The sequence below is a fragment of the Alexandromys fortis genome, unplaced genomic scaffold, assembly GCF_014885135.2.
Source record: "Alexandromys fortis isolate MF-2015 unplaced genomic scaffold, M_Fortis_MF-2015_v1.1 scaffold_359, whole genome shotgun sequence".
Classification (NCBI taxonomy): Eukaryota; Metazoa; Chordata; class Mammalia; order Rodentia; family Cricetidae; genus Alexandromys; species Alexandromys fortis.
Window position 1 is genome coordinate 263,514 of NW_026068230.1, and position 18,272 is coordinate 281,785.

Consider the following 18,272-nt stretch of genomic DNA (forward strand, 5'->3'; position numbering starts at 1 on the left):
TCCTGTGACAAATGGAAACAGTTGTAGAAACACAGTCACCTGTGTCAATGTCCCAAACACAAGTCCCCCAGACCCAGAACGGAAAGCTATTCAGCTTTCTGTCTCAGAAAGGCATAGTGAGAAATCCCTCCTCTGGCACGACTTCCGGATGAACTGCCCAGCACTGTCTTCCTCTCAGTGCCTCTCGGCAGGTCTCCCAGCTCCCCATGAGCTCTGCTCAGTTATCTGGGTAAGATCAAGCCCCAAATCCTCTGTCTCCAGGGACCTGGGACTGTTTGTGCTGCTGGGTGAAGGCACGGGCCCACTGGTCCTTGTAACCAGTTAGGGAAAGGAAATGGGGAGTAGAGAAAAGAGAGGCCAGAGAGTAAAAGTCCATTAACTGACTGCTGTCCTCTGCGGTGCATTCCCTATCCCTCGTGTCTTTAGACACTTGTGTGCATGAACATGTGCATACACATGAACACGCACGCGCGCACACACACACACTCAGCACCTCTGACTATTTCTCCTACCCCTTTATCTTCAGTGGCCTCATCCTCTCCATGGTCCACACAGGTGAGTGCCCATGCCTGCTGTCACCATGATGGTCTCTTACCACCAGCAGATGATACAGTAATAACATGTGTCTGTGGAATTCTCCAGCTCCACCCCCATGTGAAGACCTCTCAGACAACCAGGATGGTGGGAGGGAGGCGGTGGTACAGGTGAGGGAGTGTGAAGGGAGGTCAGGAAAGCCTTCCCTTTTCTATACCCACCCATAGGTGGCCTCAGTCTTTGCCATGAGTTGGTCCTTCAGGAGACCCCAGGACTAACAGCTACCTCCTCCCAACCTGTGCTTCTAATCCAAGGCTTGAGCTGGATGGCCAAATCGCTGAAAAAACAGATTAGGAAAAATGTGAATCCTACGGATGTGTGTAAAAGGTTAATAAACTCTTTAATTGCTTAAGTCATTCGTTCAGAACCTGGGACAAATGGATTGCATGAATGTCCCCCTTGCAGGAAGGTACGCTGAGCTATGCTAACCCTGGTCCACTTGAGAAATTGGAGAGCTGGCCACAGGCAGAGGAGAGACACGCACATAAACAAATGCCTGAGCAATCCGGTTCTTACTCCTTGGGGCCAGACTTGAAGCAGAGAGCATCACGGGAAAGCTGGGAAGGGGTCTCAGAGCAGGACAGGCTGTTTCGGCTGTGTCTCTGGTAAAAGAGGTTAAAAATGGCTGGAGGCCAAGGTATTATCTTTCCTCACAGCCTTCTTGTACACCTTCAAGGTCCCAGAAGGACAGAGTCTCTTTAAGTCCTCTGTGTACAAGGTCATGAGATAAAAACACCACATCACTCTGGTCAGTGGGACGGAGCCTTGAAGTCAAGCAGCCAGAATTCAAGGTCTACGGTCTAGACTAAAAAGTGCAAAATGGTTTACAGTCACGATTTTCAGCCCTTGTAGTGAATGAGAGCCATCTCAACCTAGGGGTGGGGCTGGAAAACCCAGCCACGCCCGAGTCTCTCTCGGACCATTAAATCGGGGAATGTTTTTTAAGCTCCTCGGGGATTCTGGTGTGCAGCCAGGGTCGACAGGACTGACCAACAGAGTTCAGGCAGGGAATGGGGAAACACAAATGGGGGGGGGCGGGGAAAGTGAGGGGACACTTGAGAGGACACCTTTCTAAAGAAGCAGCCGTGGTTCACCTCCCACTAACCAGCAGCCAACATTCACACGTAACATCTTTCCTTTTTCATGGACTGCCACTTTGTTTACGCATCGTGGCAGTCAAGAAAAGACATCTGCAGGCAAAGAGCGGCCTCCGCACCGCCTCTTTAGACGGCTAGTTGCTGTTGAAAATCAAGCCGTGAGAGCTCCTTAACAAAATGTTTTCCATCCCAGCCTGAGTTCGGGGAGCAAAAGCATCTGCTTTACTGGCTGCCCTGAGGGTTAACAAAATCACCACTGATGTGTGCCTCACATGGCCCAGGGCACAGGGCAAGAAAGGGCTTCCTAAAGCAGCCATGAAGACCTTGTGTAGTTCATACCATAGTGACAGAGCACTGGCCTAGCATGTGCAAGACCCTGGACTCTCCCCAGCATCACAAGAAAATAAAACAAGGGGATAGGGGTGGAATATGCTCTTTCAGTTAAGGTGAAATCCATAGGCAGCCCCTCTGGATTGGCAATGTGTCCTGCCCCTCACCACTTCCAAGAAAACTCATGCTGAACCCACAGACTGGCTGAGAAACTCTAAGACAGCGTTCAGCTAAGTTACAGCCCTTCCAAGGAGAAGCGGGCCCAAGTACCTTATACTAGGGGACCAGAACTCCCAGGAGAGAAGCCCAAAAGAAGATAGATGATAGATAGATAGATAGATAGATAGATAGATAGATAGATAGATAGGTGATAGATAGATAGATAGATGATAGATAGATAGATAGATAAGATGATAGATAGACAGACAGACACCCGTCCTAAAAGAGAGTCTCCTTTTATATATCTGTATGAGACTCAAGGTGACCCTACAAAGGTCCTTGATCACTGCGTGGTGGAGAGGCGTTAGTGCTCCCTACTGGCTGAAATTAGACAGAATTTGATGACTATCAATTCCAGTCCCAGATGGTTTCCTGTTCTCTCTGGCCCTCACTGCCCTTGCTTCCGCATGCCCCACCCACTGAAGCAAATGTGAGCCCTCAATCCCAGGATGAACTCCCACCTAGAGTCCTTCTGGACCTCTCGGTTAACCCATAGGAAGTAGTGACAAGGAAGATGTCCGGCACAGTGTCATTCTTGCAAACCTGGAGTTCCAGCACCCAGCCTGGGGAAGTGTCCCTGAGTTCATGAGAAACCTTGTCCCACCATCTCTCCTGAGGATATGCCTCTCTGTGTGTCTCCCCATGCCTCTTTCTCCTCCAGCCCCTTCCCCAGTGTCCCCCAGTACACAAACTGAGAACTGTATTACTCCCTGTTCCAGGCTGGCCCCAGGTCCCAGGAGGAAGTAAGGAGTTGGCATTGCTTCCAACCTGCGGGCTATGGAGTAGAACATACTGTGTTTCCACCACAGCGAATAATGCAGTGTTCAGAGCCCTGGTGCAGGAAAACCTCAAACCTTCCGTGTCCTGGAAGAGGGGAAGGGGGAATCTCTAAGACCTTCTATAACAAAATCCACAAGGAACAAATGCTAAAGATGAAGCTGGACACCGAGGAGGCAGAGGCCTAGACACCTCTCGCCCATCACTCACTCCACCCGACCCCTGCCAGGGCAGGCTGCAGGCCTCAGAGAGTCACCGTGCAGTTATCTGCAGGGCAAGGTGACAACGAGGGCCAAGTCAGAAGGCAGTGGGAAAGCCAGAGGGAAGGGAAGAGACCAGCGGACAAAAGCCAAAGGAGTAGTTGATCAAACCGAGGTCTCAGGAAGTGAATAGCTACATAGTGAGGATAGCAAAGAGGGACCATGGTAGACGGAGTGAGACCATGCTGGGGGAAATAGGATAGGGCTGAGACCTGGAGCTCCTGGACCCTCCAGAAGAGCCTCATCAAGGACCAACCATCCTTAAGGTATCACTCTGGATCCCTTCCGGAAAAGTGTTGCCCAACTGCAAAAAAGTCTGCTTCCAGAGGCAGAGATGGGTCACTCACTGGGGGAACCCTAAATTCCTAAGTTCCTTCCCCACTTCCCACTGTGAAAGGTGAGGTTCTGCCTCGCTCCCTCAATAGAACTTGGTTTCTTTTCCCAAACCTGGTCCTTGGATCTTCTGCCCACAGAGAAGCTGTCCCGGAGTCTCCTCCAGGGCACCCCCTGCACAAGGCCAGCCCCTCTGTGAGCACCGTGCAGACAAGAACCAGGACAGTTGTATTCTCTCTTGTTCCCTCCAGGGTCCAGGCTAGTGCCTGAGATGAACAAGTAAATTGCATTAAATGAAATTTCATTAGATTTCCCACTGCAGGAAAATGAAATATAAATTTCAACTCCAGAGGTCCGTGCCCTTTAGGAGCTCGTAGCTGGGGGGAGGGAGTGTTATAGAACTGAACAGTAGATGCCTGTACCCACACTGCTTGCCCCGTTTTTCGTGCATAACCTCAACACTCAGCTACCTTCCCTCCTCTAAAAACTCTCTCTTCCCCTCTCACAGGAGATCTCTTGCCCAACCCCCAATGGTCTAACTCGGCGTCAGCAGAGTAGCTGACGTCAGATGATTCAGACAACAGCAGGTGCATTGAAAGCAATGAGCACACAGATGTCATTACACCATCCCTGCTGGTAACAGAGGGCAAGCCTGCATCCTCCTGGCTTTTTCTCCGAAGAACTGGGTATCTGCCTGTCAGATGGTGCCCTCTTTCTGTCCTCAGGTCAAGAAAAACTAAATCAAGAAGCTGTGAAAAAAAGATGGGGGAGGAGGGCAGTCCCTGCCCAGGATGAGGTCTCCTCCCTCTCCAGCTGTGGCGTAGGAGGTCCTTCTGTATTTGCTTTCATTGGTTATTAAAGAAACTGCCTTGGTCTAGTTGATAGGGCAGAACTCAGGTAGGCGGGGAAGACAAAGCAGAATGCTGGGAAGAAGAACAGAGTCAGGCAGACGCCATGATTCTCCTGCCTGAGACGGATGCTGGTTAGACTCATGCAAGTAAGCCACAGTCAAGTGGTGATACACATTCATGGAAATGGGTTAAATCAAGATGTGAGAGTTGGCCAAGAAGAGGCTAGATATAATGGGCCAGGCAGTAATTTAATTAATACAATTTCTGTGTGGTTATTTCGGGGGGTTAAGCTAGCCGGGCGGTGGGATGCAGCCCGCTGCTCCACCTACTACACAGCTGAAGCCTCTCAAAAGCTTTGTCGCAGAGTCCTGAGTTCAAGAATCCAGAGTGTGGAGAGGTAGCTCAAGGCTGGTACAGAGGGAAACAGTGAGTACAATCTTGGTCCCCCTCTAACAGTCTAGGGCTCCCCTAACCCAAAAAAAGAAGCAGAGGGTGACAGAAGAGAAAGATGCTGGAGATTTTGACAGAGGTACCCAAGAAGGACTTTGCAAAGGTCTCTATGGACCTGACTTGGGAGAGCGTTAAAAAAGCGCAAAGGGATAGAAGAAAGTGGAAGTGGGGAGGAGGATCAGTGCCCAGCAGGGAGCAGGGGCTTGAGGGTCATGCCTGGACTTCTCCCCTGCCATGCACACACACACAGGCACTTACATATGTGCATGCACACACGCGCGCACACACACACATGCATGCACATGCGCAAACACAAGCACTCACATGTGCACATGCGCACACATGCACGTGTGCACACATACACACACACGCACATGCACTAGCACTCACATGTGCGCAAGGCAGGCTGTCCACCACAAATGCAGAGAGAGATCCTGTCACACTCCTGTCCTTACATCACCTCCCCAGTTGCATGCATGTGCATTCAGACAGACCTGGGTTCAAACTACACTTTCATTGTCTTGGGTATCTCTGAGTTTCAGTTTCTACATCAACAAAAATTGTACTCCTCTCTTATATTTGTTTTTCTGTTGTCATTTATTCGCTCACCCAAACTCTTTCTAAGCACTGACTATCTAATGATAGAATCTGTCCTGGGCTCAGGCACATCATGACTATTCTATGAATGATGGTTCCTTCTTCATCTCCTACAACCCTACACTCCTATCCTCCAGTTGATCAATGAGCCTGGTGAGGCAGGAGGTGATATCTAATGAGCCTAGACCTTTAAGGGTTAACCTCCAGGACTGTGGGCACTGCCTAGATAGAGCCCGAGTGCCTCTGAGCCTTGTATTTTGTTGAAACAACCTCTCGGGTCATTGGATTCTGAAGCCGCTAGAAGACATAGAGACCAAGGTTGATACCACCACAGTCTTCGACTGTATTGTGGAGCTTGAAGGCGTAAGTCACGAACAAGGCCACACCAGTTTGGAGTTATGATTAATAGGGTGTTATTTATTTAAAGGGGAAAACTTACAGATCACCGTCCCAGACAACAGCCATCTGCACAACCAGGAAGGGAGTCTAGTCTCCGGCGGAGCAGGAAGTGAAGAGAGCGAGCAGAGGAAATAGCCGCTTTTTTAAAGGGAGAGACCACGCCCCAATGGGCTGGTATCACAGCAGCTATTGGTTGGAGGGGCGGAAGGACCTCCCGCAACAGGAGCTGAAGGACCCCAATACTGAGATGATATGGGTCAAGGTGGGGAACTCCTAGCCAGGAACCAACTTAGCTACACCACGTCTGCTGCCCTTTCTGCTCCTCAGACCCTCTCATTAGCAATAAGCCAGCTCCTCTCTTGTAGCTATCAACAGGACACCTTTGATAACGCTGCAAGAAGCTAGTTCCTAGACTTTTTTTTCTAGTTACTCTACCATGTTCATTTTGATGTGCAATGGTTAGTCTACTCACCTTCAAACAGAAAGCCTGAAGTAAATAACCCTGAAGGTCACTGAAGTTCTGCTCCTAGGGAAAGCATCTCACGGGTTCATAAGCATTAAGAATGTGGACCTTCCTCTATATACATGAGACAGTGGTGTAGCTTGGTCAATTTGTGGGACTCCTAACAATGGGATTAGGGGCTATCTCTAATGCCTTGCCTGGCTCTTGGGAACCTGTTCCTCATACTGGATTGCCTTGCCCAACGTAAATGCAAAGGGAGGAGCTTAGTCTTATTTGCTACATCATGCTTTGCTGATACCCACGGGAGGCCCGCCCCTTTCTGAACAGAAACAGAAAAGAAATGGATGGAAGGGGAGAGAGAGGGAATGGGAGGATAAGAGGGAGAGGAAACTGCAGTCAGGATGTAAAAGAAATTAATTTAATTATAAAGAAAAGACTGTGGGCCTTAAGGGAAGCAGGGACTTTGGGTCTCACCAAGCTGGATGGTGAAGTTAGAGAGGTTATTGGACCTGGGTATGTTTAGAGAGATGTGCACGCACTCTCTGGTCAGTCATGCTGACTCTGGGGAATGGGGAGCTCAGGAGTCTATAAACCCCTTTGTCACCTTCCCTAGCTGTTCTGTGAGGTAGGACACTGAGCCTTGCAGGACCCGGTACTCCATGAGCAGGTACAAGTGTGAGCAGGTGAGCACCAAGTGCATGCTGGTCATTACCAACATAAGGGTGAGCGATGCCAGTTCCTACGCCTGACTGTGGGGAACAGCTGGATGGCTGCCGTGGCAGTTTGAGAATGGGAATGCCCCCATAGGCCCATATATTTGAATGCTTGGTCCCCACTTGGCAGAACTCTTTGGGGAGGATTAGGATGTGTGGTCTTATTGAAGGAGGTGTGTCACTGGGGATAGACTGAGGTTTTAGAAGCCCATGCCATCCCCAGTAAGCTCTCTCTGCCTGGTAGTAGGCAGATACAGTATCACAGTATCTGCCGTGATACTGACGGTGGCTAACTCTCTGAAACTACAAGCCCCAAATAAGCACTCTCCTTCCTAAGCAATGGAAAAGTGACGAAGATGCATGTAGAGTTCACCATGCTGGATATGGAAGTGGGCATCTAGGTCCAAAAGGCGTGTCAGGAAGAGGAATGGCCTGGAGAAGTCTATGACCGTATTGGAGAGAAGACTGTGGTCTAAGCATGAAAGGACTCCAGGGGCATGAGAGTTAGTATAAAAAAGAAGCATGAACTTCAAGGTATAGCTATTCCCTAGAGATGATGAAATAATGTCATGGGGCAGTGCAGCATGGTGGTTAAGAGGGAAGACTCTGGAATTAGACTACCAGGTTCCAAGTCCCAGCTTCTGCTCCTTACAGATGTGTGATTCACAGCAAGTGGCCTTATTTCTTTGCCCTGGTTTCTCTGTTTGTAAAATGGGAAAACATAATAGAACCTACCTAGATGAAGATTAGCTTTGTTGGTCCACAGGGGTATCACAAAGATAGGGACAGACCACTGAAGTCTAATAAACCAGAAGCAAACTTTATTCCAGGAAAAAAAATTAAAAGTTTAAAAAAAAATCTCCCTGGGGCACAAAAAGCTTATCAGCTAACTGAGACCACAGCCAGAGTTGTACAGCTATGGCAAAGGCCAGCTTTGAACCCTCCCTTTTTATATGAAGAAACAACAAGCACTGGGCAATAACAAAGGAATTTTTACAATCTTGAAGTGATAGACACAAATTGCCCCTCTTTGAAATTTCCATTAACAGAGTTTTTCAGTTAAACTAGTGTTTGTATTTAGCCCACTGTTTTCCCCTGGCACTCTTTGACGGTGTTTACCAAGGCTCTGCACCTCCCTGCCACTGCCAGTTTCCCATGGCAGGGAAGTGTATGGGAAAAATATAAAACCAAAAAGTCAAAAGTCACGTACATCCCATTATTTAAAAGTTACCTCAGCTTACATCAGTTGCTGGCCATGAGTGGCCAGGGGGTATCTAAAAGCTGATCCTTAGTTTGCAGAGGGACCCTGAATTTGCAGAGGGCAGCTTCAGCTTCACAAACAGAGCTATGGGGTTGTAAAGCGGAGTAACCCGCTGTTATAGTTAATCCTTAAGCTGCTGAGAAAGCCACTGACAGTATGCTCTCATTCTCCTGGGCTTACAGCTTTATATTTCTTTATTTCTACATTCTTATTTCAGTAATCCACATTTTCATATTCTTATTTTTGGACTCTTCAGATTAATCAATATGTGAAAATTAGCTATAATAGTGCCAATCAGATCTTTAACACTATATAAGTTTTTTTTTTAACTGCTGTTAATACTACTGGAAGAGGGACCATGTAAATATCATAAGATGGGACTCCAGGTCAGGTGGAGGTTAGCAAGTGGTATGAAAGGAAGGGTGTTTCCCTAGCTGTGGGCCACAACTGCCCACCTCCTGCTCTCTGCTGCAGATGAGCCACTGAAGTCCACAGAAGCGAAACTAGCGATGGTGGCAATGGTGGACAGCTGTGTTTGAGATCCGCCACTCCGAGAAAGAGATTGAAGTGTGTGAATGTTCAACAAGAAGGAGCTGCCGAGGAGTGACGAATATGAGCTCTGAAACCATCTGAGGGTGGCCTGACCTCCACACTTCAGATCAAAGACGCCAGACTCAGCAACAGTGGCACGTTCTCTGACCAAGCAGGAACATGGTACAGAGGCTCATCGCAATATCAGGCTGTGAATGGTTCAGTGAGAGCTGGAGGGGTGGAATTCGTGCCATGGCAGCCCTCATGTGTCCGTCCATCCATCCATCTCCTCTTGGCAAGGCTCTGTGATGGGTACTGAAAATAGAAGGTTCTTCTAGTCGGGGAGGCAGGAAAGAAAATAAAATTATAATAGTTACTAACCTGATAACCAGGTTAAGTGTGTGTTAACCAGTGAGTTAACACTCACTGGGCTCATATTATCAGCTGGGTAATCACGGACCAAAAATGTATACCTTTGAGCTGTGTAACGTTCTCTGTGGAGATGTGAATCCACATTTATCCACCCCCAGGTAAGCCCAAGTATTCATTGCATGTAAGTTCCTCTGAAGATAGACAGGTTCAAGGATGCTGGACCAATCTGTAATCTCATCACCCCCGCCCCATCCTACCAGTCCCCCCCATCCCACAATGCTTTGCCCTGTAGATCTCCTTCCATTGATGCATCCATCTGGAAACACTAGCTGTCCTGCAACCATGAAAGTGGGCTACATGGATCACATTAAGGTGCCCTTACTAGCAAGGCTATTGTCCAAAGTGACCTGGTACAAGATGGTGTGTAGGTGACCAAAGAGGAGCATGTGTCCGTGGAGCACACAGAAGACCAGCATCTACTCACCATCTACAACTGTCCATAAAGACAGCAGCTTAGTCCTGCTCAAGCTCAAGAACAACAGTCACACAGAAACTCTCCTGTGCACCTCAAGGTGCTAGGTGAGGGCACAGCCACCAGGCTGTCTGAGAGCCCCAGCTGGCCAGTAACCAGAGCGCATGACTGGGAAGAAGGCTCTGGACAAAGTTTGAGTTTTGACTGGGAATGGGATTGGAATCCTGGCTCTGTAACCAGAAGCTGACTGCCTAATTTCTTAAGCGGCCTTGGTCAAGTAGACCACTCTAAGCCTCAGCTTCCCACTGGGGACGGGGTAGGGATTTACCCTAACATCTATTTCTAGTGCTGCTCAAATGCACAGCAGAGTGCACAGTACACAGCTCATCTCCCAGTAGTCACTTGAGTGTTGTTGTGGACTAAACAGTGAGGGTTGGCTGGAGGGAAGGAGACGAGGGGTGGGACTGAGGAGAGGAGGGTAGGTTGGTTGCAAAGAGCGTGGGAAGAAAAACAACGAGCTGGAGTTGGGGTAGGAAGGGGATTTTAGATAGATTTGGGCCATGATGAGGAGCTGGCTCTGTGGCCTTCAGCATCCATCACACACACACACACACACACACACACACACACACACACACCATCGTTTGGACCATGAGGAGCTGGCTTTGAGGCCTTCAGCATCCATCACACACACAGCTAGGGCATGAGGTTTGCATTTTCATTCCCTTTACCACCCCTGTGATCTTGGGGACACATAGATACAGCATACCCAAATGAGTAAAACCAGTAGACACAGAAGTAATTGTTCCCCAAGAACAACAGTAGCACTAGAAAGCACAGGTATTCTGGAACCTCAGAAAAGGGGGAAGAACTTGTCTAGGAGAGGGTTGTGGTGTGGATGGCAGCTAAGTAGAGTTTTCCAGGGGCTTCAGGGCACTCATCTCTAAGGAGGCAGGAGGCTCAGACAAGCAAGGATCAAACACCCGGGGCACATTTAGGAGTGCTGGACACAGGACAAGCGAAGGAGCCAGAAAACTCAGAGCCCAGTTTTGCCCCAGCCTAGCCAGACCTCTGGTTAGTGAGAAACCCTTTTGTCCCTTTGCTCCAAAGTCCCATGTGTGCGGCTGCTGTCTGTCTCTAGACCGCCCGCCCAAAGTCTCGCCAAGGCCAAGGGCAGTTCCTGGAGCTCTTGCGTAACTAAGTGCACAGGAAACGGAAGGCCGGCCTGTGAAGCAGTTCACTGTGGAAGTCCTAGAGGAGAAGGAGAGATGGATGCCAAAATGGCCAAATTCACCACCCAGGCAAAAGAACAGAAAGACCCAGCTGAGACTGAGAAAGTCTTTGTAACAAATCCTATAGTTGAGAAATTGTTTAGTGTTAAGCGGAAAGGGGCACCTAGGGGTTATGATGAGGGCCTTTGGCTACTGAGGTATGCTAACCTGCAGGGAATACCACGGGCTCATCCACTTAACTGTTTGGCATGGCATTCTGATTGCAGATGAAGAGCAAATGTCTTGACAGAACAAACTCCACTTCTTTCTTCATTTCCAGAAATCATTTTGGAAGCTGAGAGTCCATGACACCAACTTAGGAACAAGCCTGAAACCACTTTTTTTTTCCAAAGAAAACCCTTGGCAGTATCAATATTTTAATTATAATTCTTAGTTAATTACTGGCTGCACCCCTCCCAAATGGTTTCCCTGTGTCAGTGTGTCAAGACTGAGAACTGTGGCACCAGAGTTGCAGGAACCAGAGGACTTGCATTGCCCATATCTTACACAGTAAAACCATCTGGGCTTTAGTAAATGCTCGTGCATGCCTGCCCTCTACCCCAAGAATATCCAAATAGGAAATTTTGAATTAGGACCCAGATATTAATTGTTGGTGGTGGGTTTCTATGTTTCCCATTTAATGTTTAACCAGCGTTAACAGTCACTGGTTTAGGTGTTTCAAATAGAGGTAGAAATCAGCATGGGTCAGGGAGCTATTGACATGTTCCCCCTTCCTTACCTTTCCCCTCTCCAGGTTACCCATAGCACCACCTTGCCTTGCCACTCAGCCTCAAGTGATTGATGTGACCAGGGAATTGGTGACCATCACATAGAATGTCCCTGTCCAGGATGGGGCAGGGCAGTGCTTGGCTACTTTGTCCAGTGGAGAAAGAAAGGCAACAATCTGTGAATGCCAGTCAATAATGACCCTGTTTAGGGTGAGGCGCTAGGGACAGATGTTCTAGGTCAGGAGTGGGTGGAACAAAGAAAGTCTTCCTGAGTGGGTATACTCTCTCCTTAAGTTCCTTTGGAGTCTTAGCATCCCATTACCTCCCCTTCTGTGGTCTTCCACTCTTTGGTCTCTTATATCACAGGTGCTCCTAGCCTCATGACCTCTCCATCTCCCCACCTCAGGGACAGAGTGTACTGTGGATGGAGGACACAGAATGTAAACTCCGAGTTATAGCTGTGTATAAGGCCACTCGAGAACATTCCAGCCTACCAACCAGTTCAGTGGTGGCCGAGGATCCTGTTGATATAAGGCCAGGTCCAACACATGAGTGGAACCAGCCCTTTCGAGAGAGAATATCTCCACTGGGAAAAGTTTGACAGGAAGGACTACATTCTCCCTCTCTGGAGACTGCCAGCCTCATAGAGAAGCGGGATTCATACTCAAGAGAAAGCCAACAAATAAAGTCTGAGCATCGGGGTTAGTGAGAAGGCAGGGTAGGCAGGGCTTTTCTCAAGCTTTGCCATCTGTTGTTAGGTGAGTGAGGAGATGTGTTGGGATGGAGGGAGGATGCTGGGTAGATGCTCAGGAGGCCTTCAGTTAGGACATGATGTGGGAATAAGTGGATGCAGTGGAAATGGCTAGGTTAAATCTGGGTTTTGAACTATGAGAGTTGACTGTCTAGGATGTGTTGAATTTTGAAGATACTGAAACTACTGAGTTAGGAAAATAACTAAGCTGGCACCTTGTTGAGCAATCAAGTTATGGATTGAGGGTGCTCCCTGTGGAAGCTGCTGTGGAAGTGGCGCAAACGAGGGTCCAGGCTGAGTGTGAGAACTAGCCATGGGGTTGGAAAGATGAGTTTGGGGAGCAACGGGATGCCTGTGCTGCCCTAGAAACTCCAGGCCTGGTACAGGGCCAAAATATGACTGATTCCTCTAACTCAAGCATCTCCCTTGGCTGGTGTGAGCCTGGAGAAGGGACCCACCATCCAGCTACATCCTTGAGATGGGAGCTGAAGGCAGCAATGAGTGGAGCAAGTGCATGGATGAGCTTATCTCTAATACCTGCCGCACAGCGGGAATCCTTACCAGGAGGCAGAAGCATTTCTTCCATAGCCAAGCTGTCAGTGAGGCTGGAGTTGGAGACCCTGTAGGAGCTATATGAGGACCCATGCCACACGCTCACCAGATGTGGACACAGAACTATAAGTTCAGGGCTAACAACCCAACCCCCTGAGGCTTCATCCCACAGAGAAAGATACGGCGATATCCTGATCAAGAAAAACTCATCCAAAGTTCTTATGACTGGACAAGGCCAAGAGTAATCTTTGGAATCCCCTTGCTTGAAAAAATACAAAACAAACACTGTGCCAAATTGGTATCTCTGTGTGCCCTCGGAGGTGTAAGGAATATAGAAACAAATAAGGTGTAGGGCCTGCCTTCCGAGATTTTACCTGCTGGGAGATATAGATGAAAAAGTAGGCCGGGCGATGGTGGCGCACGCCTTTAATCCCAGCACTCGGGAGGCAGAGGCAGGCGGATCTCTGTGAGTTCGAGACCACCCTGGTCTACAGAGCTAGTTCCAGGACAGGCTCTAAAGCCACAGAGAAACCCTGTCTCGAAAAACCAAAAAAAAAAAAAAAAAAGAAAAAGTAAATGTTTCCCAGTGTTCCAGGGCAGCCAGACGTCTTACCTGTACCACAGCCACAAAGGGGGTAGGGACTGGCTCTGGAGGGAAGGCTCAAAGCTGAAGAGCAATCCATGCCTTACCTGTGTGTCTTCCACCCCAGTTGCCCCCAAGTTTGACCTCGGTACCTAGCTCGAGCCAGACAGTGGTGGGTGCTGGGACATCCCTCTGCACCTATGCAGCCTTCTCTGGGTTGTCCCTGATTCTGCTCCCCACACTGCCCCCGCAACAAGTTGGGTGTTGTAGGCACTATTCTTCCTGACTAGTTCTGCCACTCACCAGATCCCCATCCCTGAAGCCTAGAAGAAGAATCTTTGATAATGAGAAGAGCCTTCTTCCAAATATTTCCCGGGTGATGGCCTGTGCTGTCTCCTGTTACCACCCAAGGCTCACTACCTGCTGTGACCTAGCAGAAAGACAGCATCACCATCAAGGGCTGAGAAAACCACCAAGGGCAAAAACCAGTTTCCCATTAGCAGCATCAACTGCTCCAAAATAAGGAGTGTGTTGGACCTTGCTCCAGAATGAGCTTGGAGGTGCACACTATGATGTCTACATGCTAGTAGTAGGTGCACTAAGAGGCCTGGGGGGACTGCTGTTCTTACATACTGGCCACATGCATGTGGTAGGTGCAGGCCGTGGGCAGAGGCCTCTGGGAGGTATCATCACATACTTTCCGCATGCTTGTGGCAGGTCAGGTGGTGGCAGAGGCCTTCTGCAGCTATCCTTGCACACGCTATAAAACGTCGCTCCCCACTGCTACTTACCAACCTAAGACACAACCTTTGCGGGTAGGTGGACAGTGGGGCCTACTTTGACTCCACAAAGCAAGGCTTTATCAGCCTTAGACTGATAGAGAGATTTGTTGTTTGTTGTTTTGTTTGGTTTGATTTGGGGGTTGGGTTTTCCCCCCTTTTATCTCAGAGTCCTGAAGCCCTGGAGACATTGACCTACGGCACAGCCCTTGTTTCAGATTCTGTGGTTGGTCATATCTGTTGAGATATGAGGCATAAACAGAGTACAATCTACAGGGAAAGAAGTGGAGATGGGGTGAAGGGTAAGAACTACCAATGCAGAGGAATCTACCAAAAATTGGAGTGAACTCTTAACAGAGGACTGGAAGCTTTAAACGGCCCCAAGAACAAAAAAAAAAAAAAAAAAAAAGATGAACCTTTATTGGCTATTAACTATATGGTGGCCACCTTATGTCTTAGTCCTGTGAAATAAGCAGCCATTGTTAGTCTTACTTTTGCAAATGAGGCAATGGTATTATAAAAGAGATGTCACTTGCCAAAGATCACAAGCTAGTAAATGGCAAGGTGACACTTCACAAACAGACTTTTCTAACTCCAGGTTATCTGTGCCTACTAGTCAAAGAAGGAAAGTGTGTGGTTCCACCTTCTAACAGGCTAGAGTGAAGGCACAACTCTCCCCAGGTTAGCTAAAAGGCCTCCAGTTCTTCCAGGTTTCTGCAGACAGACCTCCTGCAATCCTGCGGCTGTTTGAAGAGGCTCCCAACACAATGACTTTGACCTGGAACCATAATCCTGATGTCCAGGAAGATGGTGATGCCCACTATGTCACCTAAAGAGGAATAAAGGGAGCCCCCACCTGGTTCACTGCAGCTAAGTGTGTCTTCAGCAGCAAGTGCATGGTGACATGGCAAGAAATGCTCCTGCAGACTGGAGGCTCCAAATGAAACAGATGGGTGAGAGGGACCCACTGCACGCCAAGGATACCTGGCTTGTCAATAAGGACCAGCGTGAATACCAGACTGGAGGCTTGCTCAGGAAGTCCTCATAGTGAAGAGGACTATAGATAGGGTCACTAAAGGGTACCCAAGAATTAAGATCAAGACCCAAGAATCAAGAGTTAAGATCGGTTATCACTTACAGCTCTTAGAGAAAGTCAGCAGAGATATTATCTTGTGGGTTCTTTCAGCGGTGTGGCTGGTACGGAAGTGGGAAGGTGCCCTTAGGGGCCCAGATAATAATAGTGAGGGAGAGGAAGATTACAGAGCCAATTGGAAGCCTGCTATAAAGAGCGGGCGGGGTAGAGGTGAAGGCTGGGACTCTGGAAAACGGTGGTGGAGTCCAAAGGGATAGAGATAACACCAGGAAGCTGGAACTGAGGGTAAATGGAGCATAGGACAATCTACAAGCTCACCTGACATAGGGGAAGTGTGGAGGAAGAGTTCCATGCCAGGGTAAAGAGCTGAGAATACCAGGATCCAAGAAGTGGGTACGGAGAAGGCGTCTAGACTCCCTGAGTCTGGGAAAACATAAAAGCCTGTGAAACTTCTTTGGCTAGTCAAACCCTGGAGCAGGGAGGGGCACTGTGAGTGCACAAGAGTCCTTGAGAACTGTGCACCTGTGGACTCACTTTCGGTTCCAGCACGTGGGAGACAAGTTTGAGGCCAACCTGGTCTACACAAGATTGTATAATAGTGAGACTGTTTCAGAGAAGGAAGGGGGGGGGGCAAAGAAGAGTACACAGTTGAGGCTCCCATCATTGCTAACATCTGAGAATATCACGTCTTCCTGGGTATCTTTTGAGCTCTAACATGAGGGTAACTCACCGCTTTCCATCCTATGCAGTGAGGACCTGAGCCCCAAGCTGAAATCCTATCAGCAGGGCTGGCACAATGCACCCTGCTTTCTGATCCATGGTGCTGTGGCCAGAACTACACCATGACAGGCACCTTCCTTGGGAACCCATGGCTCATGGTGACTATCTTACAAGGGTGATGTCAACATCTCTGTCAATTCTAAGTTCTGGCACCGCTTTCCAGCAGTGTATGCACCCTGGTCGTCCCTACCTGAAAAACAAAGGGCAACTGTGGACTCTGCACACTGCTAAAGAATCCACTAGGCAAGGACCACCGCAGCTGCATGCTCACTGTCTATGGCAAGAACACCACCAGGCATGCCTGGAGGGAGGACATATCCATCCTGTCAAAGGGCAGGGCCCAAACCGTCAGTCACTCTCTTCAGTTGGCTAGGGCTGTGTTTTATTGGACCTACCATCAAGTAGTACAAATATTCTCCCATTTTACCAATGCCATATATATTGTTCCTGGCCTCTGCGGATGTGGGGAGTTCATGATCCCTTACCAAACTGTGACAGCACACAGTGATGGACCGAGACTCACTTTTTACAAGGATACTGGTCATCAGGTTTAAACCAGACTGACCCATCACAGTTTATCAGCAGGGGTTCTGGAAGAAGTCTGTATGTTTACAAAACCTCTCAAGTGATTTTGATACGCAACGACGGCCCAGGTTAAGGGCAGATGAGAGGCTCAAACACGGGGAAGCGTGAAGGGGACCACTGCTCTCACACATGCCCGTCTTGCTTTGGCTTCTCATGCACATGCTTGAGACAATACTGTACTCATTCTCATCCAGTCTACTGTCTTCACGGCTACAGGGCTAGCAGTGTGACCCCTCCAGTGTGAAGCCAAACTGCCAGGCTTTGTTGTTCAAGTTCCTCCCAACTTCCCACCAACCCCCATGTTAACATCCCAGCAGGCCAGGTACCCCACCCCACCCCGTTCCCTATCTCTCCAGCTTCATGTTCTGTCACTCCCTCAAATTCTCTGCGGTGATGCCCTTCCATGGTTGTGGTCTCCATGGCTACAGATCTTTATTCAGCCAGTTAGAGATGTCCTTCCTTGGGGGGAAGGATGGTATCCCAGTCTCCCGAGCGCTCACCTAAGTGTCTGGCACTAAGAGAATAATGCTTGCAGAAGGGCTTCTGAACAGTGTCAGAACTAAGCCAGGAGGGCATGGGTGATGGAGGTGGCGGATCCAGCTTCCATGCCACAACCAGAGATCCCTGTCAGTCACTCCGGTTGGTCTTAGAACATGGATTGGGACAAGCCACCTTTCTGTTTCCTCACCTCCTGGGTTATGAGGAAGTGCCTAATACAATTCCTGGAACTAGATGGCAGCTTTGACTCCACACACTGCTAATCCAGCTTGGGAGACACGGGGACCAGTTCTCAGCTCCTCTGTAGCAACTCTAAATTCAGCAATGTCAGATCTCTCGTGACTGCCAATAAAGCATTTGCTTTGATAAAGATGGCAAGTCAAGCCTAGCTTGGATCATGGAGCATCTTCAGATGGCAGAGCAGCTCATGCAGGCTCCAAGCCTGGAGCTCACTCTCTTGCTCCTGAGTGCAGTGCAACAGGAACCCCAGGGAGGAACACAGCCAACACATGCAGTCACCTTGGAGCTTCCCTTCCTTCTTCATACACACACCCACCCTCCCCTCAGCACACAGGCCAGATCCTGCTGCCTTCCTCCTCCCCATCCTGCTCCTTTCTATTTCTTTACGTCACGGGGGTCTGTGTTCAGCATTCTAGAGTGTAAATGGATCAGGACCTTGCTCCCTCAGCATCCAAGCCACCCTCCCATCAAAGCAGGACGGAACTGCTCATGTGGTTTGCTGGTTTTAAACACGTTTTACGAACCTAGATGCCCTTCAATTGAAGAATGGATGAAGAAAGTATGGAATATATACATATTAGAGTACTACTCAGCAGTAAAAAACAAGGACTTCTTGAAGTTTGCAGGCAAATGGATGGAAATAGAAAACACCATCCTGAGTGAGGTAAGCCAGACCCAAAAAGAGGAACATGG

At 48.8% G+C, this 18,272-nt stretch overlaps 1 protein-coding gene across 1 annotated transcript; it reads left to right on the forward strand.

The window, feature by feature from the left end:
* The first annotated feature begins 580 nt into the window (after positions 1-580).
* On the forward strand, positions 581-16,450 carry Igsf22 (immunoglobulin superfamily member 22). Its single transcript, XM_050130803.1, is given in 33 exon segments — positions 581-647; positions 650-688; positions 2,735-2,794; positions 2,797-2,823; positions 2,826-2,870; positions 3,050-3,114; positions 3,116-3,193; positions 4,169-4,256; positions 4,336-4,430; positions 4,961-5,052; positions 5,790-5,856; positions 6,131-6,169; positions 7,000-7,105; positions 8,874-8,909; positions 8,912-8,961; positions 8,964-9,192; positions 9,540-9,659; positions 9,662-9,743; positions 9,745-9,819; positions 11,745-11,848; positions 11,851-11,928; positions 12,125-12,146; positions 12,148-12,241; positions 12,477-12,480; positions 12,836-12,916; positions 12,919-13,091; positions 15,094-15,287; positions 15,289-15,328; positions 15,330-15,430; positions 16,226-16,299; positions 16,302-16,363; positions 16,365-16,410; positions 16,413-16,450. Coding segments are annotated over 33 exon segments (2,571 nt in total).
* The last annotated feature ends 1,822 nt before the right edge of the window (positions 16,451-18,272 follow it).